Source organism: Colias eurytheme, chromosome 28 (assembly GCF_061535395.1).
Source record: "Colias eurytheme isolate Ceu_HAF_F1 chromosome 28, ilColEury1 Martin Lab GWU primary, whole genome shotgun sequence".
Classification (NCBI taxonomy): domain Eukaryota; kingdom Metazoa; phylum Arthropoda; class Insecta; order Lepidoptera; family Pieridae; genus Colias; species Colias eurytheme.
Window position 1 is genome coordinate 3,570,757 of NC_143007.1, and position 20,528 is coordinate 3,591,284.

Below are 20,528 nucleotides of genomic sequence, written 5' to 3' on the forward strand. Positions count from 1 at the left end.
TTATGTATTTTATTTTACCCCCCAGTGTGCATTGTATTTAAAATATAATGAAGGGAAATTATACCATGTAGTACTATATGCTAAGAGTTAAAGTTAAATATTTTAACTATTGTAATGTTTTAATTATAAGAATATTAAGTATTGATACATAACAAAAATTTACAGGGTTGATTATTATTTAAGCATTCATATTGATTACAAAAATCCTTAACCGTATATCTACCACGTGAAGTAGCTTAAATCAGGAAAAAAAATTTGTTCAAAAAATATTTGCATATTGTAGTTCTAAAAATATCATTACTAATTCCCGTATCAAACTTCAGTTATTTCAGAAAGTAAACTTTTATTCTATTGTGAAGTATTTTTGATATTAACATATTTTAGCACCTATTTATACTTACCTAATATAAATATTGGTATTATTACAAAAATGTATCATTAAGATTACCATGAATCCGAGCGATTTCCTTGAAAATTAAATAATTAACATCATGTAAACTCCTATACTACAAGTCTTTGAAACCAGTAAAGTCACTTTCAATAGCGACCATACTTCTATAAGGAAACACCAATTTACAATTTCAAACTAAAATCGACCTTAACTTACTTACTTACTTACTATCTGGCGCGGTGACCCCAAAGTGGGTCTTGGCCTCCGACAGCAAGAGACGCCACTTATCCCGGCACGGAGCGATGTTTTCCCAGTCTCTTCTGTGCAGTGCCACTAGATCGTTGGTTACTTGGTCTGCCCAGCGATACTTAGGGCGGCCGACTGGCCGGCGGCCTGAAGGACGTCCCAAGTAAGCCCGCTTAGCAGCACGATCATCTTCCATTCGCATTACGTGGCCTAACCATCGTAGCCTGTGCGCTTTCACCTCTCCTAAGATGTTCGGTTCGTCGAAAAGTGTCTCTAGCTCCTTATTTGTTCTCACTCTCCAACTGTCGTCACCTGAGCGGATCGGGCCTAGTATTTTTCGGAGTACTTTGCGTTCCGTTACGAGGAGTTTCATTTCTTCCTTTTGGGTGAGCGTCCAGGTTTCGCAGCCGTACATAAGTATCGGCCTTATCACAGTTTTGTATATTCGGAACTTTGTACGTCTGCTTAATAGTTTGGACACAAGTATCTTGTGTAGGCCTGCGTTACACCGCAAAGTGTTTTGGACACGAAGTTCGATCTCCTCTTCTCTACTATTAGTGTCGGTTACAGGACATCCAAGATACTTAAATGTGGCTACACCCTTAAAGATGGAGTCTCCAACGGTAAGATCTTCACGCTTTTGTCTTGTATTTCTATATCGGCGCATGTGCTGGTACTCCGTTTTTGTATCGTTGATACTCAGCCCAATCTTTGCGGCTTCTTCTTTGAGGCATGCCACAGCTTCTGTCACTTGCTGCTTTGTTTCCCCTACCATTGCAAGATCGTCAGCATATCCAATAACCTTGTGCTGTCCGTTTAGATTCACTCCACCGTTAAGACAGAGGACTTTTCTTATGACATATTCGAGTGCAAGGTTAAAAAGTAGAGGTGACAAAGCGTCTCCTTGCTTTAGACCGCTTATGACTGCAAACTCATCTGTGAGTTCCGCTCCAACTTTAACTACCATTTTGCTTTCTTTTGTGGCCATTTCAACTAACCTGACCAATTTTGAAGGGATCTGAAAATTCCTGAGGATATTGTATAAAGCATTCCTATCCACACTGTCATACGCCTTAGCAAAGTCCACGAAGACCGTGTGAATACTCTGTGCGTATTCCCACTTTTTCTCCATTAGTTGTTTTAAGAGAAAGATTTGGTCTACTGTACTACGATTGCGCCTAAAGCCACATTGGTAGTCTCCCACAATGTTTTCTGCAAGTGGCTGCAATCTCCGCAGCAGGACGTATGACAGAACTTTATACGCCGATGGTAACAACGCAATGCCTCTGTAATTGCAGCATTCTCTTCGGCTTCCTTTTTTGTGAATTGGACATATTATCCCCGTGTTCCATTGCTTCGGCTGACGTTCTAGATCCCAGATTCTTTTTATGAGCTCAAACAGCTTTTTTTGTGTGGTCTCACCGCCATACTTCCACAATTCGGCTGGTATTTTGTCGATACCTGGTGCTTTGTGATTCTTAAGTTTATAAATGGCATCCTGCACTTCTTTAAAGGTTGGAGGGTCAACTTCTACTTCCCCTATCGTTTCGATTGAGGTTTCCACTCTTTGCTCAGGAGGCGGGCAGTTAAGGAGACCTTCAAAGTATTGTTGCCACATGGTTTTGAGTGTGGGCGAATCAGTAACGAGATTACCGTTGGAATCTGCTAGGATTTGCGATGTCGGCTTGTAGTCTTGTTTGACTGACCTTATCTCCTGGTAGAATTTCTTACCCAGATTGGCTTGGAGCAAGCATTCCATATCGGTGACTATGTTATCCATATGCTGCCGTTTTGCTTTTCGGATAACTTTTCTTGTTTTTGATCGGGCTTCTTCATAGCTCTCCTTCCACTGACTGTCTTGTTCAGCCAATACTTTGAGGTTCCTTCTCTCTTCAAATGACTTAGTACATTCGTCGGTCCACCATTTTCTCTTCTTCCGTTTCTTTCTTTTTCCTAATATTTGCATCCCTACGTCCCTGATTATTGTACTTAGTGATTCCCAAGTAGCGTCGACATCTTCTGTTATCTCTAAACTATCAAATTTGTTATGCAGCTCTATTTGAAATTTACTTGCAAGTTCTTTGTCTTTGGTGTTTTCTATTTCTATTGTATGTCCGGTGCCTTTCGAGTCTGAATTTGCTATATTTATTTTAGCAACTATTTTAATTATAAGCATATAGTGATCGCTGTCGCAATCAGCTCCTCTACAGGTTTTGACATCCTTTATGCTATTTTTGTGTCTATTATCGACGAGGACATGATCTATTTGGTTGACTGTCTGACCGTCAGGAGACTTCCATGTACCCTTGTGTATATTTTTATGGGGGAACACAGTGCTCATGATGACCATATTCTTCGAGGTGGCGAAACTAATAAGCCTAATGCCGTTATCGTTTGATCGATCATGTTTACTGTGTCTACCTATGGCCGGTACGAACACCTCTTCTTTCCCGACTTTGGCGTTAAAGTCACCTAGAACTATCTTCACGTCGTATTGAGGTACTTGGTCATATACACTCTCTAAGTCGTCATAGAAACTGTCTTTGGTCTCCTCGTCAGCGAGTTCAGTTGGTGCGTAGGCGTTAATCATTGTGATATTGGAGAATTTTCCCTTCAATCGTAGTACACTTATTCTTTCTGATATTGGGTCAAACCGAAGGACACTTGGGACGTTTTTCTTGGCTACCATAAATCCAGTTCCATTAGTATGTTTCCCCTTTAAGTTGCCGCTATAAAATAGCATAAATCCGTCATCCAAAGCACATTCCCCGTTTCCAGGCCATCTTACCTCCTGCAGCGCGGCTATGCTGATATCGTATCGCTTAAGTTCTGTAGTCAGTTGGTATATGGCACCGGGTCGGTAAAGGCTTCTAACATTCCATGAGGCAAATCGGCTATCCGTTATTCCACGCCAATGGTTGTCGTAATTGAGTCCAGGTCTATTTATCTTTTTCTTTGCTGTCGGTTTCGTAACAATGGATTTTTTATGTGGGAGGGTTGTCAGCCCCCCGCAAAACCCCCGAAATGCTGGAGGACCACACCCTACTTTGGTCAGCGAGGCCATCGGCCTTAGCCGGTAGTGTAGCTAGGCTGTACTACCGACCACTCCCCCATCCGCCACCCGGGGGACGCTCCCCATACGCTGTGAGGGCCAGCGCGAGGGCCTACACTAACTACATTGTATTAAAGTACAAAATGTTGTAGAACGTATTATGATTAATCAAGTTGGTTAATGTATGGACCAATACAGTTTAGAATGTAGGTACGTTGGTTTAAAGTTCATTTTTGCTTGTACATAGTAAAGAACGGTAACCACAAGTCGTGTAAATGTCAAACAACACAGTCGGCAAGAATGTCGCGGAACCGCGACGACGTATTCGAAATTTGAATTTAAACTGGCCAGTAAAATTAAAAATGGTGGGAAATCTGTGGTTATCTTTTTTTATTGTGATAGTTTTGGCGGCAGTCCTCGATGGCCAGACCTTGGGAGGTAAGTGAAAGGAGATTTGACACAAAGAGGTTTTAGTTTGCTATTGCTACAGTCTATTACAAAACGTGCGTCATGTAATTTTTATAAAGAGAAAGTACAGTCGGACCAGCCCGGCCGCGGCATAAACGATGATGTTGAGTGATTGAAGGTCGTGCAAGCGTGATATTTGCACATTAAGGTTTGAAAACTAAAATTTGCATAGTATTCCAATAAGTAGTCTGAAGCAATATAATATTATATTTACTAATACGCTCCTACAATCATGTTATCACTATTCTTAAAAGTTAATCAAATAACGCTTACACTCATGAAATTATTGTCACCGATCCTTCATAAGTGTAAAGTTCAAATGAAATCTGTCCGTTCAGGTGGTCGGTTGACGGTTACATACAAACACACAAACATATAGGTGAAGCTAATAAAAGCGTATGTAAGAGAATAGTACAATTTTCAATTCGCAAGTGTAACTGGCAGAGAATGCCTCTAGTATCAAGTTCGCCCTTGACTTTATATTTACATTTCAATATGCTTAAATGAATTCTGTTTTTATGACTTATTTGTCTTGATAATTTTCCTATTAGATTATTGACAACAGTCAATAATAATTGGAAAATTTTCTCACAAATTGTTGAAAATTTTCAAGAAAAACAACCCACAGATAAACTAATGTTGTATAAATTATAAATTCTCAAGTCTGACATAACGACAATGACACGAAAACCTACTTATCCTACCAAAAAGGGCAATTTTCCAAAATTCGGTTACAACTTATTTGTATTATAAACAACCATTTAAAAATCAGGTCAATTGGTATATTACAGATGAAATTTTTAACTAAAGATTGAAAAAAAATAATAGTCAGTTTTGAGTAGGTAAGTTTGTATGATGTCATGTTACAATACAATTCGTTACTTTTCAATTGTAATGAATCAAAATCAATTCAGACATATTTTTATTTTGTATAATAACTTATTTAATAAAATGAATCAGATGTCAAGAGTCAAGACTTCAAAAAGTCCGGGTTCGAAACTGACGACTACACAAAAATATGTACCTATTCAATTTAGCGCCTTTTTCAATCGGTGAAGGAAAAAACATCGTGATAAAACCGGCATGTTATAGAGTCAATCCATACTTTAATATTATAAATGCGAAAGTAACTCTGTCTGTCTGTCTGTTACTCAATCACGCCTTAACTACTGAACCAATTTGCATGAAATTTGGTATAGAGATATTTTGATACCCGAGAAAGGACTTTTTACCCCGGGAAATAGGATAGGTTTTATCCCGGAAATCACACGGGAACGGGAACTATGCGGGTTTTTCTTTGACTGCGCGGGCGAAGCTGCGAGTGGAAAACTAGTAAATAATAAATATACGCAGTTTAAATAAAAACTAAATAAATGTTTTTTATTAGATCAAACTCATGAAATAATTGAATTAATTCTGTCCTTTAAAATTCGTTAAAATTAAGTCTAAATGAGTCGTTTAAATACAAACTTACAAACGTACACGTAAAGCTAATAAAAGCGTATTCTAAAGTTCGACGACATGTGACATCTACCAACCCACACTTGGCCAGCGTGGTGGATTATGGCCCGAACCCTCATAGGAGGCCTATATGTCCCTGAGGGAACTAAATAGGCTGATAATGATGATGAATAATTCAAAAGAATCTAATAAAGTCGAAAAATATTTATCAAATTTTGCGAATTATTTAATTATTATTAGAATATTTTTGCTGCTGTTACACTTAGATCATTAAGTAATGGATAACACTCGCAGGCGTTTCCCCTTTTGCCGAGGTATAAGATTATTTTCATCGAAAAATCTTATCCTTTCATAAAAACTACTTGCGTAATCGATTACAAGCACTCTGCGTATTCGTAAAACGTCGAACGGACGTCTGCGAGTGCTCCGCTAAAAATGCCGTTTTGTACTGTCAAGTCTTGCAGAAGCAATTCAAACATGTCGAATATTAAAAAAGATGGAATAACCTTTCATTTGTGTATATTTTTTTATTATTTAACGTACATTTCTAATTAAATGCAATTTCTAATAATCGTCGATGTATCGTTTAGCGATATGATCAAGACAAATAATCGAGTCATGTTTCGAGAGAGAAAGAGACGAGACTATCATGGAAAGAAAATATACAAATTTAATCTTTATCTACTAAGAGAGAAAGTTGAATTTAAAACGCGATAATGAACCGCATTCCTTACGAGACTATCTTTTAAAGAAATACAAATTTAATCTTTATGATCTAAGTTATAAAGTTGAATTTAGAACGCGATATTGAACCACACTCCCCACGAGACAACTTGGAATGAAATACAAATTTAATCTTTATGAATTTAGAAATAGAGTTGAATTTAAAAACTCGTCGCTTAAAAGGTCGTAAATTTTTACGACTTTCGTGACACAAATTATTTTTGTGAATGTGTGATTGTGTTTCAATAGTGTGAGTTGCCCTCCCCGCACCAAAATCAGCAGAAAGTTTAGTTAGAACATTTGCCAGCGTACTCCATCCATTACTTAATGATCTAAGCTGTTACATGATACAGGACGTAGCATTTTATTTTTGTTTTTAACCTATTTCAAACTACCTATGCATTCGCGTTGCAGTGGCATGTGGCTAATATCGTATTAAATATTTATGTACGTTATAATACATATATTATTTTATATAATACTAGCTGTGCTCCGCGGTTTCACCCGCATTGCTCCGCTCCTATTGGTCTTAGCGTGACATTAAATGGGCTATCTAACACCGGAAAAAATTTTCAAATCGGACCAATAGTTCCTGATATTAGTGCGTTCAAACAAACAAACTCTTCAGCTTTATAATATTAGTATAGATGTACATCTCTGCATAATGCGATTTTTTAATTAGAGAAGTAAGTTAGATGTCAAGTCAACTTGTGGGGTTGCAAAGCAAATGTTTTTCACATAATATTAGGCATTGTTTATTCTTTACGGGACAATATTACAGACATAGAATTTTTTATTCGTTTCCAATCGTGAGTTCTGCTGAGGTCAAATACCACAGCAGAACAGTTTTATCAAAATCGATTTAGCAGTTTTCAGATTGTACTTTAAACAATAGATAACTAAGTATCTAACTTTGAATTCATAATTAATAATACCTTAAGTATGTTTATATACGACAGACGTAAAGTAATAATAATGGAATTCTCTTAAAAGGAAATTAATTATTTTTATAATTACGTTAGTGGTCTCGTGCGGTCATTTTATATGGGCACAGATAATAAGTATGCTTATAAAATGCCACACTCATAAGATACAATCATTTTAAATATTTTCATATATTATTCACTTTTTTTATTTTTTAATACATACCTACATATATTGTAGTAACCTTATATTTCCTCTTTACGATATTTATATTTATGACTAAGTCGCGTTCGAATTGTAAATCTAAACTATTTCCGAATCCACAAAAATTTAATTAAAATCAGTCCAGCTATTTTTCTGGTGTATCGTGGCACACACGCACAGATGAAATATTCTTATATCTACAGCTTAATCTACAGATATTTCATTATATATTCATAAGCTGAAAAGTTTGTTTATTTGGTTGGTTGGTTGAAATCTTAGCGCACTCAGGACCTACGAGGCCGATTTAAAAAATTCTTTCAGTTCTAGTTAGCCCCTTTATCGAGGAAGGCTATAAACTATATATCGTCATAATAAGACCAATAGGAGCGGAGAAATGTGGCTAAAACTACGGGACACAGTATAAACATACAGTCTATGCTAGAAGTATAGTATATAAGCTTGCCCAGCTGTTCCATAACAATAAAAAAATCGTGCGTAATACAAGAATAAATTACTTAAAAAACGTTACGAACGTGCACATAAGTTATATAATTTCGCTTGCTATGGGCAGATGGACAACCCGTCAGGGTTTCAAGGTGAACAAGGTATTAATATTCTGGCCAGCATCGTGGCCACTGGCCGCTTGACGTTACAAAATGATCCACATTTGTGTGACTTAACAGACTTTTGAAGGAGTATACGATATGAAGAAAAATTGGACTAGGACTTCCAATAAAATGCACAATACTATATAGAAATGAATTTACTACTTACATCTTATCCCAAGTACTTATTGAAATTAAGTATTAAAAATTAAGAAAAAAAATATTATGTGCACCTATTTATTATCTAAAAGTGAAATAATAATTAAGTATTTACTAAATATTTAATTAACAGTTAATAAAATGCCTGTGTTCAAATATAAACTATTGTATTTTTCCATAATAATCAAAAAACATTGAACAGATCTTGAATCAACTTATATTCATATGTCAAGTTGAAAAGAAGTTTATACGAATTATTATTTTAGCATGTGTGTGTGTGAATATATGAATGACTGTGTCATAAATGGGGTACCATAGTCTTACCGTAAAATATATTTACAGCCCAAGCACAGCTTTCTAGGGCATATTTTAAAGGTTTTTAGAGCGTGAATTTTCACTGCAGACATGAGAATTTAGACACAAATTGTAAATTTTGAAAAGAAAAAAATATGTACCACAAAGCACATGTACGACAATTTGTAAATATACAAAAACAGGTTCTACGTTGATATGTTTGATAAGTGACATATTTTACGTAAAATACGCATTTATAAAAATATTTAATTTCGACATAAATTAAAATCAATAAATAGGATAAACAACGACTAACCTTTGCTATATTTTTCTGTTATTTTACGTTCAAAAATCAATATATAAATATATAATATACGACAATTTAAATTTGACCTTTAGGTATATTATAATTTTGCAATATTGTTTGTCAAGATAACCAAGTTAAATTCATGCTTATTTATATTTCAACTTTATCTGTTACCTTTGCGAATTGCATCCGTTGTTCTATTAATTATTTATATATACCTACTAGCTTTCCGCCCGCGGCTTCGCCCGCTTTGTCTTAAACCTAATAAATCATATATGTACTTTTAAATAAAAGAATAATTATCGAAATCGGTTCGACCTATCGAAACTCAAAAAATACAGTCGAATAGATAAACTCCTCCTTTTTTGAAGTCGGTTGTAAATATATTGTATATTAATAAATAAATGGATTTTGATGTGATGTGGTTAGTCAACGCGATAGTAGGTAGGTAATCTTATCATAAAATTTTGTAGGAAACTTCCATTATTTATAAAGATAACTGCATGTTTTTCACACGATTTCACAACAATTACGCAGTTTTTGTTAAGATAATGTTTTTAAATTAATTTTGTATTGAGATGAAAAGTGCTAATCTTTTTATTTACAGTGTAAACTTTTGCTTTTATATTGTAAACTACCTATCCTAAAAGTTATATTATTATCGGTTTATCAGTTTTTAATTTATATCAAAGTTAAAACTTTCGTATTTACGTCAGTAGGAAACAGAAACAGATGGTTTATTGCACGATACAAAAGAATTAAACGGGCGCCAAGCTTATATGTTACTAGCACAAATAAGCAATGACGTTAAATGAGTAGGTAATTAGTTACATTATACGTTAAACTTAACTTATATATACGTATTAATAAAATTTAAATGTCCTTTTAAATGTCAAAGCATATTTTTTTTACATTCCATCATATACTTTTTTGTCCGTCTCATTTCGGTTCGAAAACATACATTCAATACATCAGTTTTACACATATCAGCAGGTCGTATTATTTATTTATTTAAATAAACAAACATCCAAAACTAGATAGATTAAAATATAATGACTCTATAATTGAAACATCTCGTTATTTATTGAGCAAATAAAAAATAATAGAAATTCGTCATTATTATTTTAACCGAGGTCATTTTAGCTCATTGCGATAACTTTGCAATTTGCAACTGAGTAGCAAGTTTTTATTAATTATTCAGTGAATCTTTTTTATCTTGATGAAATCTAGATTTTTTGATGTTTTAACATCAAAAAATCTACATTTATATATAACTAGCGGTCCGCCCCGGCTTCGCCCGTGGTACGTACATGTTTAAACTATCCTATCTCTCAAGTTGGATCGAACTGCACATGATGTGCAAATTTTATTATAATCGGTTAAGTGGTTTAGGAGTCCATTGAGGACAAGCATTGTGACACGAGATTTATATATTATGTATATTAAGATAGTGAAAAATTGCCTAAAAATATCTTAAATTATTTTTCTTTCTACGTTTTTATACTGATACTATATCAATATAACTTAAAAATTAAAATCAATACCGAAATGAGAAAAGAAAAGAAAAAAAAAGCGAAAGTATGTTTGTTTATTTGTTACTCCTTCACACAAAAACAGCTGAACCGATTTTCATGAATTTTCCACACACATAGAGGGGAATTTAGATTGACACATTGTTTAGGTTTTATCTCGAAAATACTGCGCAATCGGGAAATATACAGGTTTTCCTTTGACTACACGGGCAAGAAGCTAAAAGTCATCTAAATAGTTGAAAAAATTTATAATTTATACAAAACTTAGTTGAAAAGCTAGTCGGGTATAATATATCATCATATCTAGGACAGTATATGAAAACAGAGGCTTTACGCATGCCAGTGAAAAGTGTCGTAGAGCATAAAATTATAGACTAAATAACTATAATCAAAGGAAATTGTATAAAAATTACATGGACGCTTGTGCGTACTATCTAATCGTTATTGTTTTGAAACATAGTAAATGAGATTTAAATTGTTTTTATTTTGGTATGATATTAGTATCATATTTTTACTGATGAGAAAGTATATTTAACTTTAAAATATTTAATGAGATACATATTTCCATATACTTACTCAAACATTTATTTATTCAATTAGACTTCTTCTAGAAGCAATTTTGAATCGTCATTACATATTTTTAACATTCCGATTCGGAAAGCAGTATCTATATGGAGAAGAACCGGCAAGAGACTCTATAGCTGTTGTTTTAAAATTATGTCAATATTACAATTTAATTCTACATAGGTAATATGTAACTACATATAACATAATATGCCAAAAAACTATATGTATAACATTATAATCATGTTATATTTCATTTTAAAATTAAATGAATGTTTTCGGAATAAATTTAGAACGTAAATATTAAGTCTACATTCATTTTAATAATATACCATATTAAAATAAGTTATATATATTAAACCTTATTTAAGGATTTATTATTTACGGCCTGCCCCGGCTTCGCCCGTGGTACATGCTTACGTTTTCTCTCCATAAGAACTATACTCGTACTTCAAGGAATATTATAAGAAAATAATGAAATCGGTTCCGCTGTTCTCGAGTTTTGCGCATAACAACACATTTAGCGATAAATTTTTATTGTGTAGATTTTTTAATATGATTTAATTTTACTTTCTAGGTCCCATGCATGGCAAGGTGGTAGTATGCTATGTGGCCACCTGGGCTGTATACCGTCCTGGTGCGGGGAAGTTCGAGCAGAGTGACCTGGAGCCCTCCCTGTGTACACACTTGGTGTACTCCTTCGCGGGATTGGACGAACATACTAATAGCATTAAGAGTCTCGGTGAGGGTTATTCATTTATTGTTGTTTGTAAAAAGATAGTCATGCTTTAATACATTAACGTCTAGCATGACGTCGTAACTTAATATTAAGCTATTGCATAGCTTCTATCGCGGGCCTTGAGCGCGGGGACCGAATCGAGAAATTCCATAACGAAAAAACCTCACGCTCCCCACTCCAACGGGCGCGGAGGTGTGGCTTGAAGGCATGCTATGCAATAGCTTTACCGCGGCAGTCCCCGAGTGCCACACGTCTTTTTTGATTTAGTGGAATAAAAAACCCAAATGGTCGCCTTACTCCATGACGTGACGGTAGTGCCATGACCTTGAAATTTTACTCTCAACGCGCCTAAAGAAGCGACTTCAAAAATAAAAAAAAGACAATGAAAATAGTCATATATTATGCCTATAGCTATTTTTTGAAATTGATCCATCTGTAAAAATTTCTCTTATGTACGTCGTTACCATTTTATCAAGAAAACTAGTCTCCATTAATGAATAGTCTTGAATTCCTAATTATTTACTTAAGCGCTTATTATTTTTAACAAAAAAATACGATAAATGCTTTCCTCGTTGATAAACAATGGTCATAAATATAAGCAGTAAACATTAAATACACAAAAGATGCTTGTTAAATTTTTTTTTTATCAAAATTGTATATCATATCCATATAATTTTATTCAATTTATTATAACATTTATTACAAAATTCCAGACCCTTGGCAAGATTTAGAAAAAGACTATGGTAGAGCTGGTTACAAACGGCTAGTAGCCCTTAAAGAGAGGTACCCACACCTCAAAGTGACAGTTGCTATCGGTGGATGGAACGAGGGGTCTGCCAAATATTCCAAGATGGCCGCCAGCCCGGAGTCCAGAGCGAAGTTTATACAGAGTGTCATGACGTTCTTGGAGTATGTGTTTTTATATATCAACTAGCAATGCCCTGCGGTTTCACCCGCATAGATAGCGATATCGTTACAGTGAAAAGTCTACTATAGGTCGGACTATAGGTTTAATTTTTAATCACATGAAAATCACCTTTACCCCGTCCCGCACTACGGCCTTTTTTTTTTTGTTTTAGTGGGGAAATCTTTCATAGATACCCACGGCCTCCGGGGGAGGGGCCGTGGGTTATGTCGGATTCCTACCGACCAAAACCCCACTGTGTTCCGCCAAGACGCATATTGGTAGAATTCCTCCGTGACCTCCGCACTACGGCCTGCTCGAACAGTATACCTACTATTTTCTGTAGATCGTTATATCTTTTGAATGGAATATCCAATTCTTTTCATTTAAAAAGTATTTTGCTGGTATTGAAACAGTCTATATTAAAACATCATTTAATGGGATAAGGATTAATATATGTGTATGGACAACATAGTTTGATTACTGTCGGCACTTCTATTTACTTTGAAAACGTAAAAAAGTTGTTGTAGTAACATAACTACTGAAGATGGACATATGGTATCGCGGACTTTCTTGTAGATATTGATCCATTCTATAATACCGTAGAACATTTTTTTGTTCTATCTTCAATAGATTCCGCAGCGCACGCGATGACAGAAGTTTTATTGAGGATTTTTTTACACCTTCTGTTACATTATTGCATTTTTGGTAAGGATCTCTAATTTTTTTGAAAATGCAATATAGCCTATGTTGCTCAGTAAAGATGCAGCTTTCTAATGGTGAAAGAATTTTTGAAATCGGTCCAGTAGTTTATGCGTGAAAACCATACATACATACATACTTACATACATACTTACAAACTTTTCCTCTTTATAATATTAGTATAGATTATCTATACTTTAATATTATAAAGCTGAAGAGTTTGTTTGTTTGAGCGCACTAATCTCAGGAACTACTGGTCTGATTTGAAAAATTATTTCGATGTTAGATAGCCCATTTATCGAGGAAGGCTATAGGCTATTTTTTATTAGTGCATTAAAAATCAATTTTATTATTTTTATTTATTAGGTATATGAACCTTTCATAGTGAGGATTAGATAACTTTCACGATACTTGTGAATATTTTCGTCAATAGTTTTAATAATTAATATAGTCCAATCCTATCACACAAACCACGTTCCATCTTTTTCAAAATCAAATTATCATCACGCTAAGATCAACAGGAGCGGAGTCACGCGGGTGAAACCGCGGAGCGCAGCTTGTGTTTGATATAATAAAGCTTATAAAGCATGCAAGCGTTTTAAAGCATTCAGTTAAATTTATTAATGTACATTATGTAAAATATGTTATTTTCTATTTATAATTAACATTCAGATACTAGAAAAATGTTCGTCACAATTTTCCTTATTGTTTTATCAATATAGTACAATATTGTATAAATACGTACTTAAAATTAATCTAACAGCACTTACAAGTTCGACGGTCTTGACTTGGATTGGGAATATCCGACCAGACGAGATGGAAACCCGGAGGACAAAGTTAACTACGTGTCTATGGTGAAGGTATGATTGTATATTGCACGCCTCATAAGCGAAGCGTTGAGGTGGGTACTACTGTCACTTCGCGCAAAACATCTGATTTTTCAAACTTAAAATGTCTTTATGTATCATACATTGCACTTGTAAGATAATACATACACACACATATTAAGAAAAAACACTATTTTTAACGTTCATGATATTTTTGATGTCATTTTTGTTATTTAAACTAGTTAAAAAACAGTTTAAAAAAGTTCTGTCTTGGACGTCCGTGTGTCTGTATGTGCGGATCCTTTTTCTTGTTAACACGATAGCGACCGAAATACTTTACTAATCGAGTCTTTTTTTTTCTCTTACGCTTGAGTATGCTCAGGAATAGAACCCTTTCATTTTTCAGGGTCTGATTCGATGTGGTTTAATTGTTATTAAATAAACAAAAATAATAATTAATAAATATTTATTAAAAAAAAATTATGAGGCGTGCACTTTTGGATTTTCCAAATTATTTTATATTATGTTTTAAATATAAATAATATGAAGATCTTATTAAATCCACAAAATATATATCTTAATACTATTATAAAGGCGAAAGTTTGTAAGTATGGATGTATGGATGTTTGTTACTCTTTCACGTAAAAACTACTGAACCGATTACAATGAAATTTAGCACACATATAGAGGGTAACTTGGATTAACACATAGGATAGGTTTTATCCCGGAAATCCCACGGGAACGGGAACTATGCGGGTTTTCCTTTGAAAACGCGGGTGAAGCCGCGGGCGGAAATCTAGTGTAGTAATATATATTCCGACTGTACATTATCTATAGTATTTATACAATTAGATATAAATAGATTTTACAATCCCTCTATTTATTCAGTTGCTAGTAAAAAATACTTCTTTTAAGCGATAAAATAACCTATTGTTTGTTCTCTCGTAAACTCGGGATCTAATGCACCGATTTCAATAATCTTTTACCAATTGAAAGCTAAGCTATCTCTGAATATCATGGACTATATTTTATTGTGTTTTCCCTAAGCTAGTTATAAATTATTTTCTACCACACCAGGAACTAAAAGACGCCTTCGAGTCGCGCGGCTACATCCTCACAGCCGCGCTCGGCGCCGGCAAGGAGACCATGGACGCTGCTTATGATTTGGCCAAGCTCAGCCGATACCTGGACTTCATTCACATGATGTGTTACGACTACCACGGGACTTGGGACGGGGTTGTGGGGGCTAATGCTCCGTTGAGAGGCACCAATGATCAAGATGTGTTGAGCGTGGTAAGTGGAATGTAACGAAATGAATGTATTTGTATGAAAAATGGTAATACTGTGGGTCCTTACTAGTTAAAAATATTATGAACTGCATCCAAATAAGGTATTTTGACTACCATTGAGCGTGCTAAGTGCTAATTTACAATATTATGGACTTCATCAACATACCTAATGTGCAACGACTACGCGCCACTACGAGGTACAAATGATCAAGATGATCATTATTGAGCGTAGTATGTTTCTCTATTGTTTTAAAATGAGATTTTGTTATAGAACTTTTTCCTTACTAAATTTAATAGCGTTTTACTGACAAACAATGTTATAGGTTTTAGGTTAGATCTTTTAAGTTTTAGGTGTATCTTTCGTGTTTTTAATTACGAAATTTCTTTATTTGTTGTGAGATATATCAGGCGTAGGATTGCTTGTCACTTTACGTATATTATGAACTAGCTGCGCTCCGTGGTTTCACCCGCTCCTGTTGGTCTTAGCTTGATGATATATAGCCTTCGTCGATCAATGGGCTATCTAACACCGAAAAAATTTCTCAAATCGGACCAGTAGTTCCTGAGATTAGCGCGTTCAAACAAACAAACAAACTTTTCAGCTTTATAATATAAGTATAGATTAATTAATCGCATTTAGAAATCACTAAAGCTTATTCTTTTGTGCTTTTCTATAATAATTATCACTCAAAGTGAAAATTTTAAACTAAATCCAATTCATTCATAACACCATAAAATTATAAATGTCAAACAATACTTCATTTTCCAGGAATACACAATAAAATACATGCTAGCGCACGGTGTGAGCCCATACAAGATGGTCCTTGGTCTGCCGATGTACGGCCGCAGCTTCTACCTCGAGAATCCTGGAGTAAAGAAGATTCTGTTCGGAGTGACAGCTGTCAAGAGTACGGGCTTCCCCGGACCGTTTACCAAGGAGGCTGGGTTCTTGGGTTATAACGAGGTTTGGACTTTATTGATAGTTTAAAGTTGAAAATATACAGTTCAATTATTGTCTGAAAAAATGCGATGAGAAATTTTAAGGACCTGCATAGTTAAAACCGTGTCAAATTTGTAAAGTGACTTCATTATTTTAATATCCACAAATAATATTTTTTCCCATTGGCTAAGCCAAAAACTCGTAAAACTTACTTGTAAAATGTATACTATAAGTAAATAATTATATTAATTTTCATGTTTTTACTCCTATCAACCTAAAACTACTTATCTAACTAAAATCGATTTAATTTTCCATACAATTCCATAGATATGCATGGAAACAACAAACAAATCGACAAATTGGACGCACCACTGGCACGAGCAGACCGCCACACCGTACTTACGAGATGGCGCACGAGTTATCACCTATGATAACGCGAGATCTATTGCTATTAAAGTCAAGTAAGTATTCATGACTGTTTAATCGGTTTGCGTTGGTCATACCGTGATATACACATTTTTATATATTTAACTAGCTTTACGCCCGCAGCTTTGCCTGCTTTGTCTAAAACCTAATCTATACTAATATTATAAAACTGAAGAGATTTGTTTGTTTGAAAGCGCTAATCTCAGGAACTACTGGTCCGATTTGAAAATTTCTTTCGGCCCATTCATCGAGGAAGGCTATAAGCTATATTATATCATCACTCTGAGGGACAAGACCAACAGGAGCAGAGCTACGCGGGTTCAACCGCGGAGCGCATCTATTAAAACATTCCTCTTGAATCAATCTAACTATTAAAAAAACGAAATCCGTTGCGTGGTTTTAAAGATTTAAGTATACAAAGGGACATAGGGACAGAGAAAGAGACTTTGTTTTATACTATGTGGTGATGATAATATACAGTTGCCTATTACCTCTCTAGCCTCCTGCCTACATCGATACATATAAATTATATCAACAAATCGCTCCGTTGCAATGCAATGCAAAGACAAATATACTTTCGCATATACGTTATATTATATAGGGAAGGATAAGTAAATAAATCGATGTATTTTATTGAACATAGTACATATGTTTAATTTATAGATGTGTTAACAAATAATAAAACATGGACATACAAAGTCCCTAAGCAAAGTCCCAACTAAGTTAAAATATAAAAAATTGCTACATTTGTGTTAAAATATAAATATTTCTGGACAATTTTCACACACGGCACGATCTGATCCCATACTAAGCTTTCGCTTGTGTTATGGAAACCACATGGCTGATAAACATACATTGTATAATTTTTAAATAAATACTTTTATAGATAATTAACACCCAGACACAGAGCAAACAAATATGTTCATCACACAAATATTTGCCCCGGGTGGGAATCGAACCCACGACCTCTGGCTTGGAAGGCAGGGCCACTACCAACCAAGCCAATCGGTCAGTCAAGTATTCCTTTTTACTTTATTAAAATCTGTCTATCAATTTTTCGAATCACGTCCAATCCATAAACGCAGACAACGAATCATTCTAATTCTAAATTCAAACCAATACACAAATTTTAAATTCAAAATCCCGCTCAAGGTAATATTTCTTTTTTTCTGAATGGCCATAGACTACAAGAAACAATGACATTTAACATTTTTCAGAATGGCAATTAACTTTTTTCTCGATGGCCATAGACTACAAATAACAATGACATTTTTTTCCAGAATGGCCATAGACTACGGTCTCGGAGGGCTGATGGTGTGGAGTATAGACACGGACGACTTCCGCGGCGCGTGCGAGAGCGAGACGGATGCATATGTTGACTTCGTAGAGCGGTACAATAAGATTGTGGATGAGCCGATCTTGCAGGAAGCTTTGAAAACATTGAAGTTGCCTGATGGTATGTATAAATTGTATAGGTACAGGGTGTAATTTTGTAATGCCTTGTATATAATAATGTACCTATGCTTTTCCACTAAATGCAGCAGTTATATTTGTTGTTATCATTTTTTTTCCGTTAAAGTGCTAGATTGCGTTATTAATTTCAGTAAAAAAAGGATTTACAAGCCATAAGGCCGCCTGTCCATCTGCAAGAAAACTTCCGCAAGAAATGTCCGACAGTCTGTCTGACAGCAGCTTGCAAGTCTAATTCCGCGTTTCCACCTGCAAGTAGACTTGCAAGTTACTGTCAGACTTACTGTCGGACATTTCTTGCGGAAGTTTTCTTGCAGATGGAAACGCGGCCTAAGGCTGTTTCATGTGTCATTTTTCTCTCCTGTTTATTATGGTAAACAATATAGCTTTCTCTATTCTCTTGTGCACAATTATTAAAAAAAAGGTATTAAAAATTATACATTCTCCCTTCCTACATACGTATAACTTCTAAATACAAATTTTAAGCACTTATTCCTGCGAAAATTAAATTCGAATCTATTCTAATATCAAAATAACTTTCAGCAAACCGCATAGAAAACCTTAGCAGGCGCACAGCTTACGTGGTCTCCAACAACCGCCTACATTTACGTTTACCAGAAGAAACCTACTCCAATTACAATATCATGAGAACCATAAACGAAGCTACACTCATCGCTTTGGAGGAAAAGAGAATTCTAGACGAAATAGAACTGGTCAATAAGAAGAATGAGATAGAAGAACGAGGCGAGAAAAGCGCGGCAAATGTGACAGCTGTCAGTGTCATTTGCATTGTGTTGAGTTTGCTCGCGAGGTTGGGGGATGAGGTTTTAGTTTAAATGTATGACTTTTTTTTTTTGAATGTCGCAAGTCATAAAATATTGAATAAGATGATAAATGTGGAAATATTTCTAATTCCAAAGCAAATTCATGTGAAATAACTTATTTGGAAGTTACAGGCGTTACGGTTTTAAAACACGATTAATTTTAGATTTAAATTTTAAATTAGCATTGAAAAATGTATGCAATACTTGATTTGTGTTTTATCACTAGTGCCTTTAATTTCAAAAAAAGAATTAATCAAAGCAATGTTTTTTTAAAGTACCATTGACGTATAATTTTAAATGTGCAAGTTACATATTATTATTATTATGGACGCACTTATTATCTAATGTAATTATTTTTACATTGTAATTAGTATGATTTTAACATCACAATATATATTTTAAAAGCCAACAACATGGACATTTACTTATTTGATATTTAATTTTTTAATAATACGTATGTGTTTATTTTATATATAATAATTAGAATTTAGGTGTTAGTGTAAATATTAAGGAAAAAACCACTAAACTGCCAAATCTGTGTATATTAGAGCTAGCTTTCCTCACCCTACTTCACTTATAAGTTTGCTTTTTACAACATTATTATTAGAATTAAGAAAAGTTCATCAAAATCTGTTCAGCAGTTTATATAATACAATTTAACAACCCGTTGCTTTCATACGTAGATAAAATAGCTAATATTTATTTTAATCAGAATTAATTTTCTAAAAGTACGATTACTATGCAATACTTTATTGTAACTTCCCTCATTGACTACAATAAGTAATATGTAATAATTAATTATAATAATACCCATTACAAAACATTTTAAAATAAAAACTAAAAATTGTTAGATTTAATTATTCAATTTTTATTATATTATTCATTTTTCTCGAAAAACACACTGCCATTTTGAATACTCAGCAATTTTACATTGAAATGACAACAAACTTTTTCTTTTATATGATTTTACACATTTATACTTTGTTGCCTTTCTGTGTAAGAAATTGAAATGTGATAATTTTTGATGTCTTTTTGTAATAAATGTCTTTGATAAATTTGTATTTTTATTTAACCCTTTGTCCTTCACATATACCATTAGGTATATACTAAGTGTACCTATATCTGCTTCTATTTCGGAAAATCCATATCATAATAAAAAACAATATTACTTATGACGGAAATAAGCTAATATTAATCTATACTAATATTATAAAGCTGAATCTTTGATTTAACGCGCTAATCTCAGGACCTACTGGCCCGATTTGAAAAATTCTTTCAGTATTAGATAGCCTATTTATCGAGGAAGGCTATAAGCTATATGTATACCATCACGCTAAGTGACATATCACACTAGCGGATTGCGAGCGGTTTCAAAGCGGAGCGGGTGCGCAACGAATACGTTGCGGGCGCGCAACGAACACGCCGCGGATGCGCAGCGAACACGTCGCGGAATAGAAGCGTCGACGCCATTTTGTAT

General features: G+C 34.4%; 1 protein-coding gene across 1 annotated transcript; it reads left to right on the forward strand.

Moving 5' to 3' along the window:
* Positions 1–3,966: 3,966 nt before the first annotated feature.
* Positions 3,967–19,051, forward strand: Cht2 (Chitinase 2; the record flags this gene model as incomplete). The annotated part of the gene is made up of 9 exons (XM_090117432.1): positions 3,967–4,127; positions 11,508–11,672; positions 12,383–12,578; positions 14,039–14,135; positions 15,180–15,395; positions 16,161–16,355; positions 16,659–16,792; positions 18,038–18,213; positions 18,771–19,051. Coding segments are annotated over exons 1-9 (1,536 nt in total), but the record flags the coding sequence as incomplete, so codon positions are not given.
* Between the last annotated feature and the right edge of the window lie 1,477 nt (positions 19,052–20,528).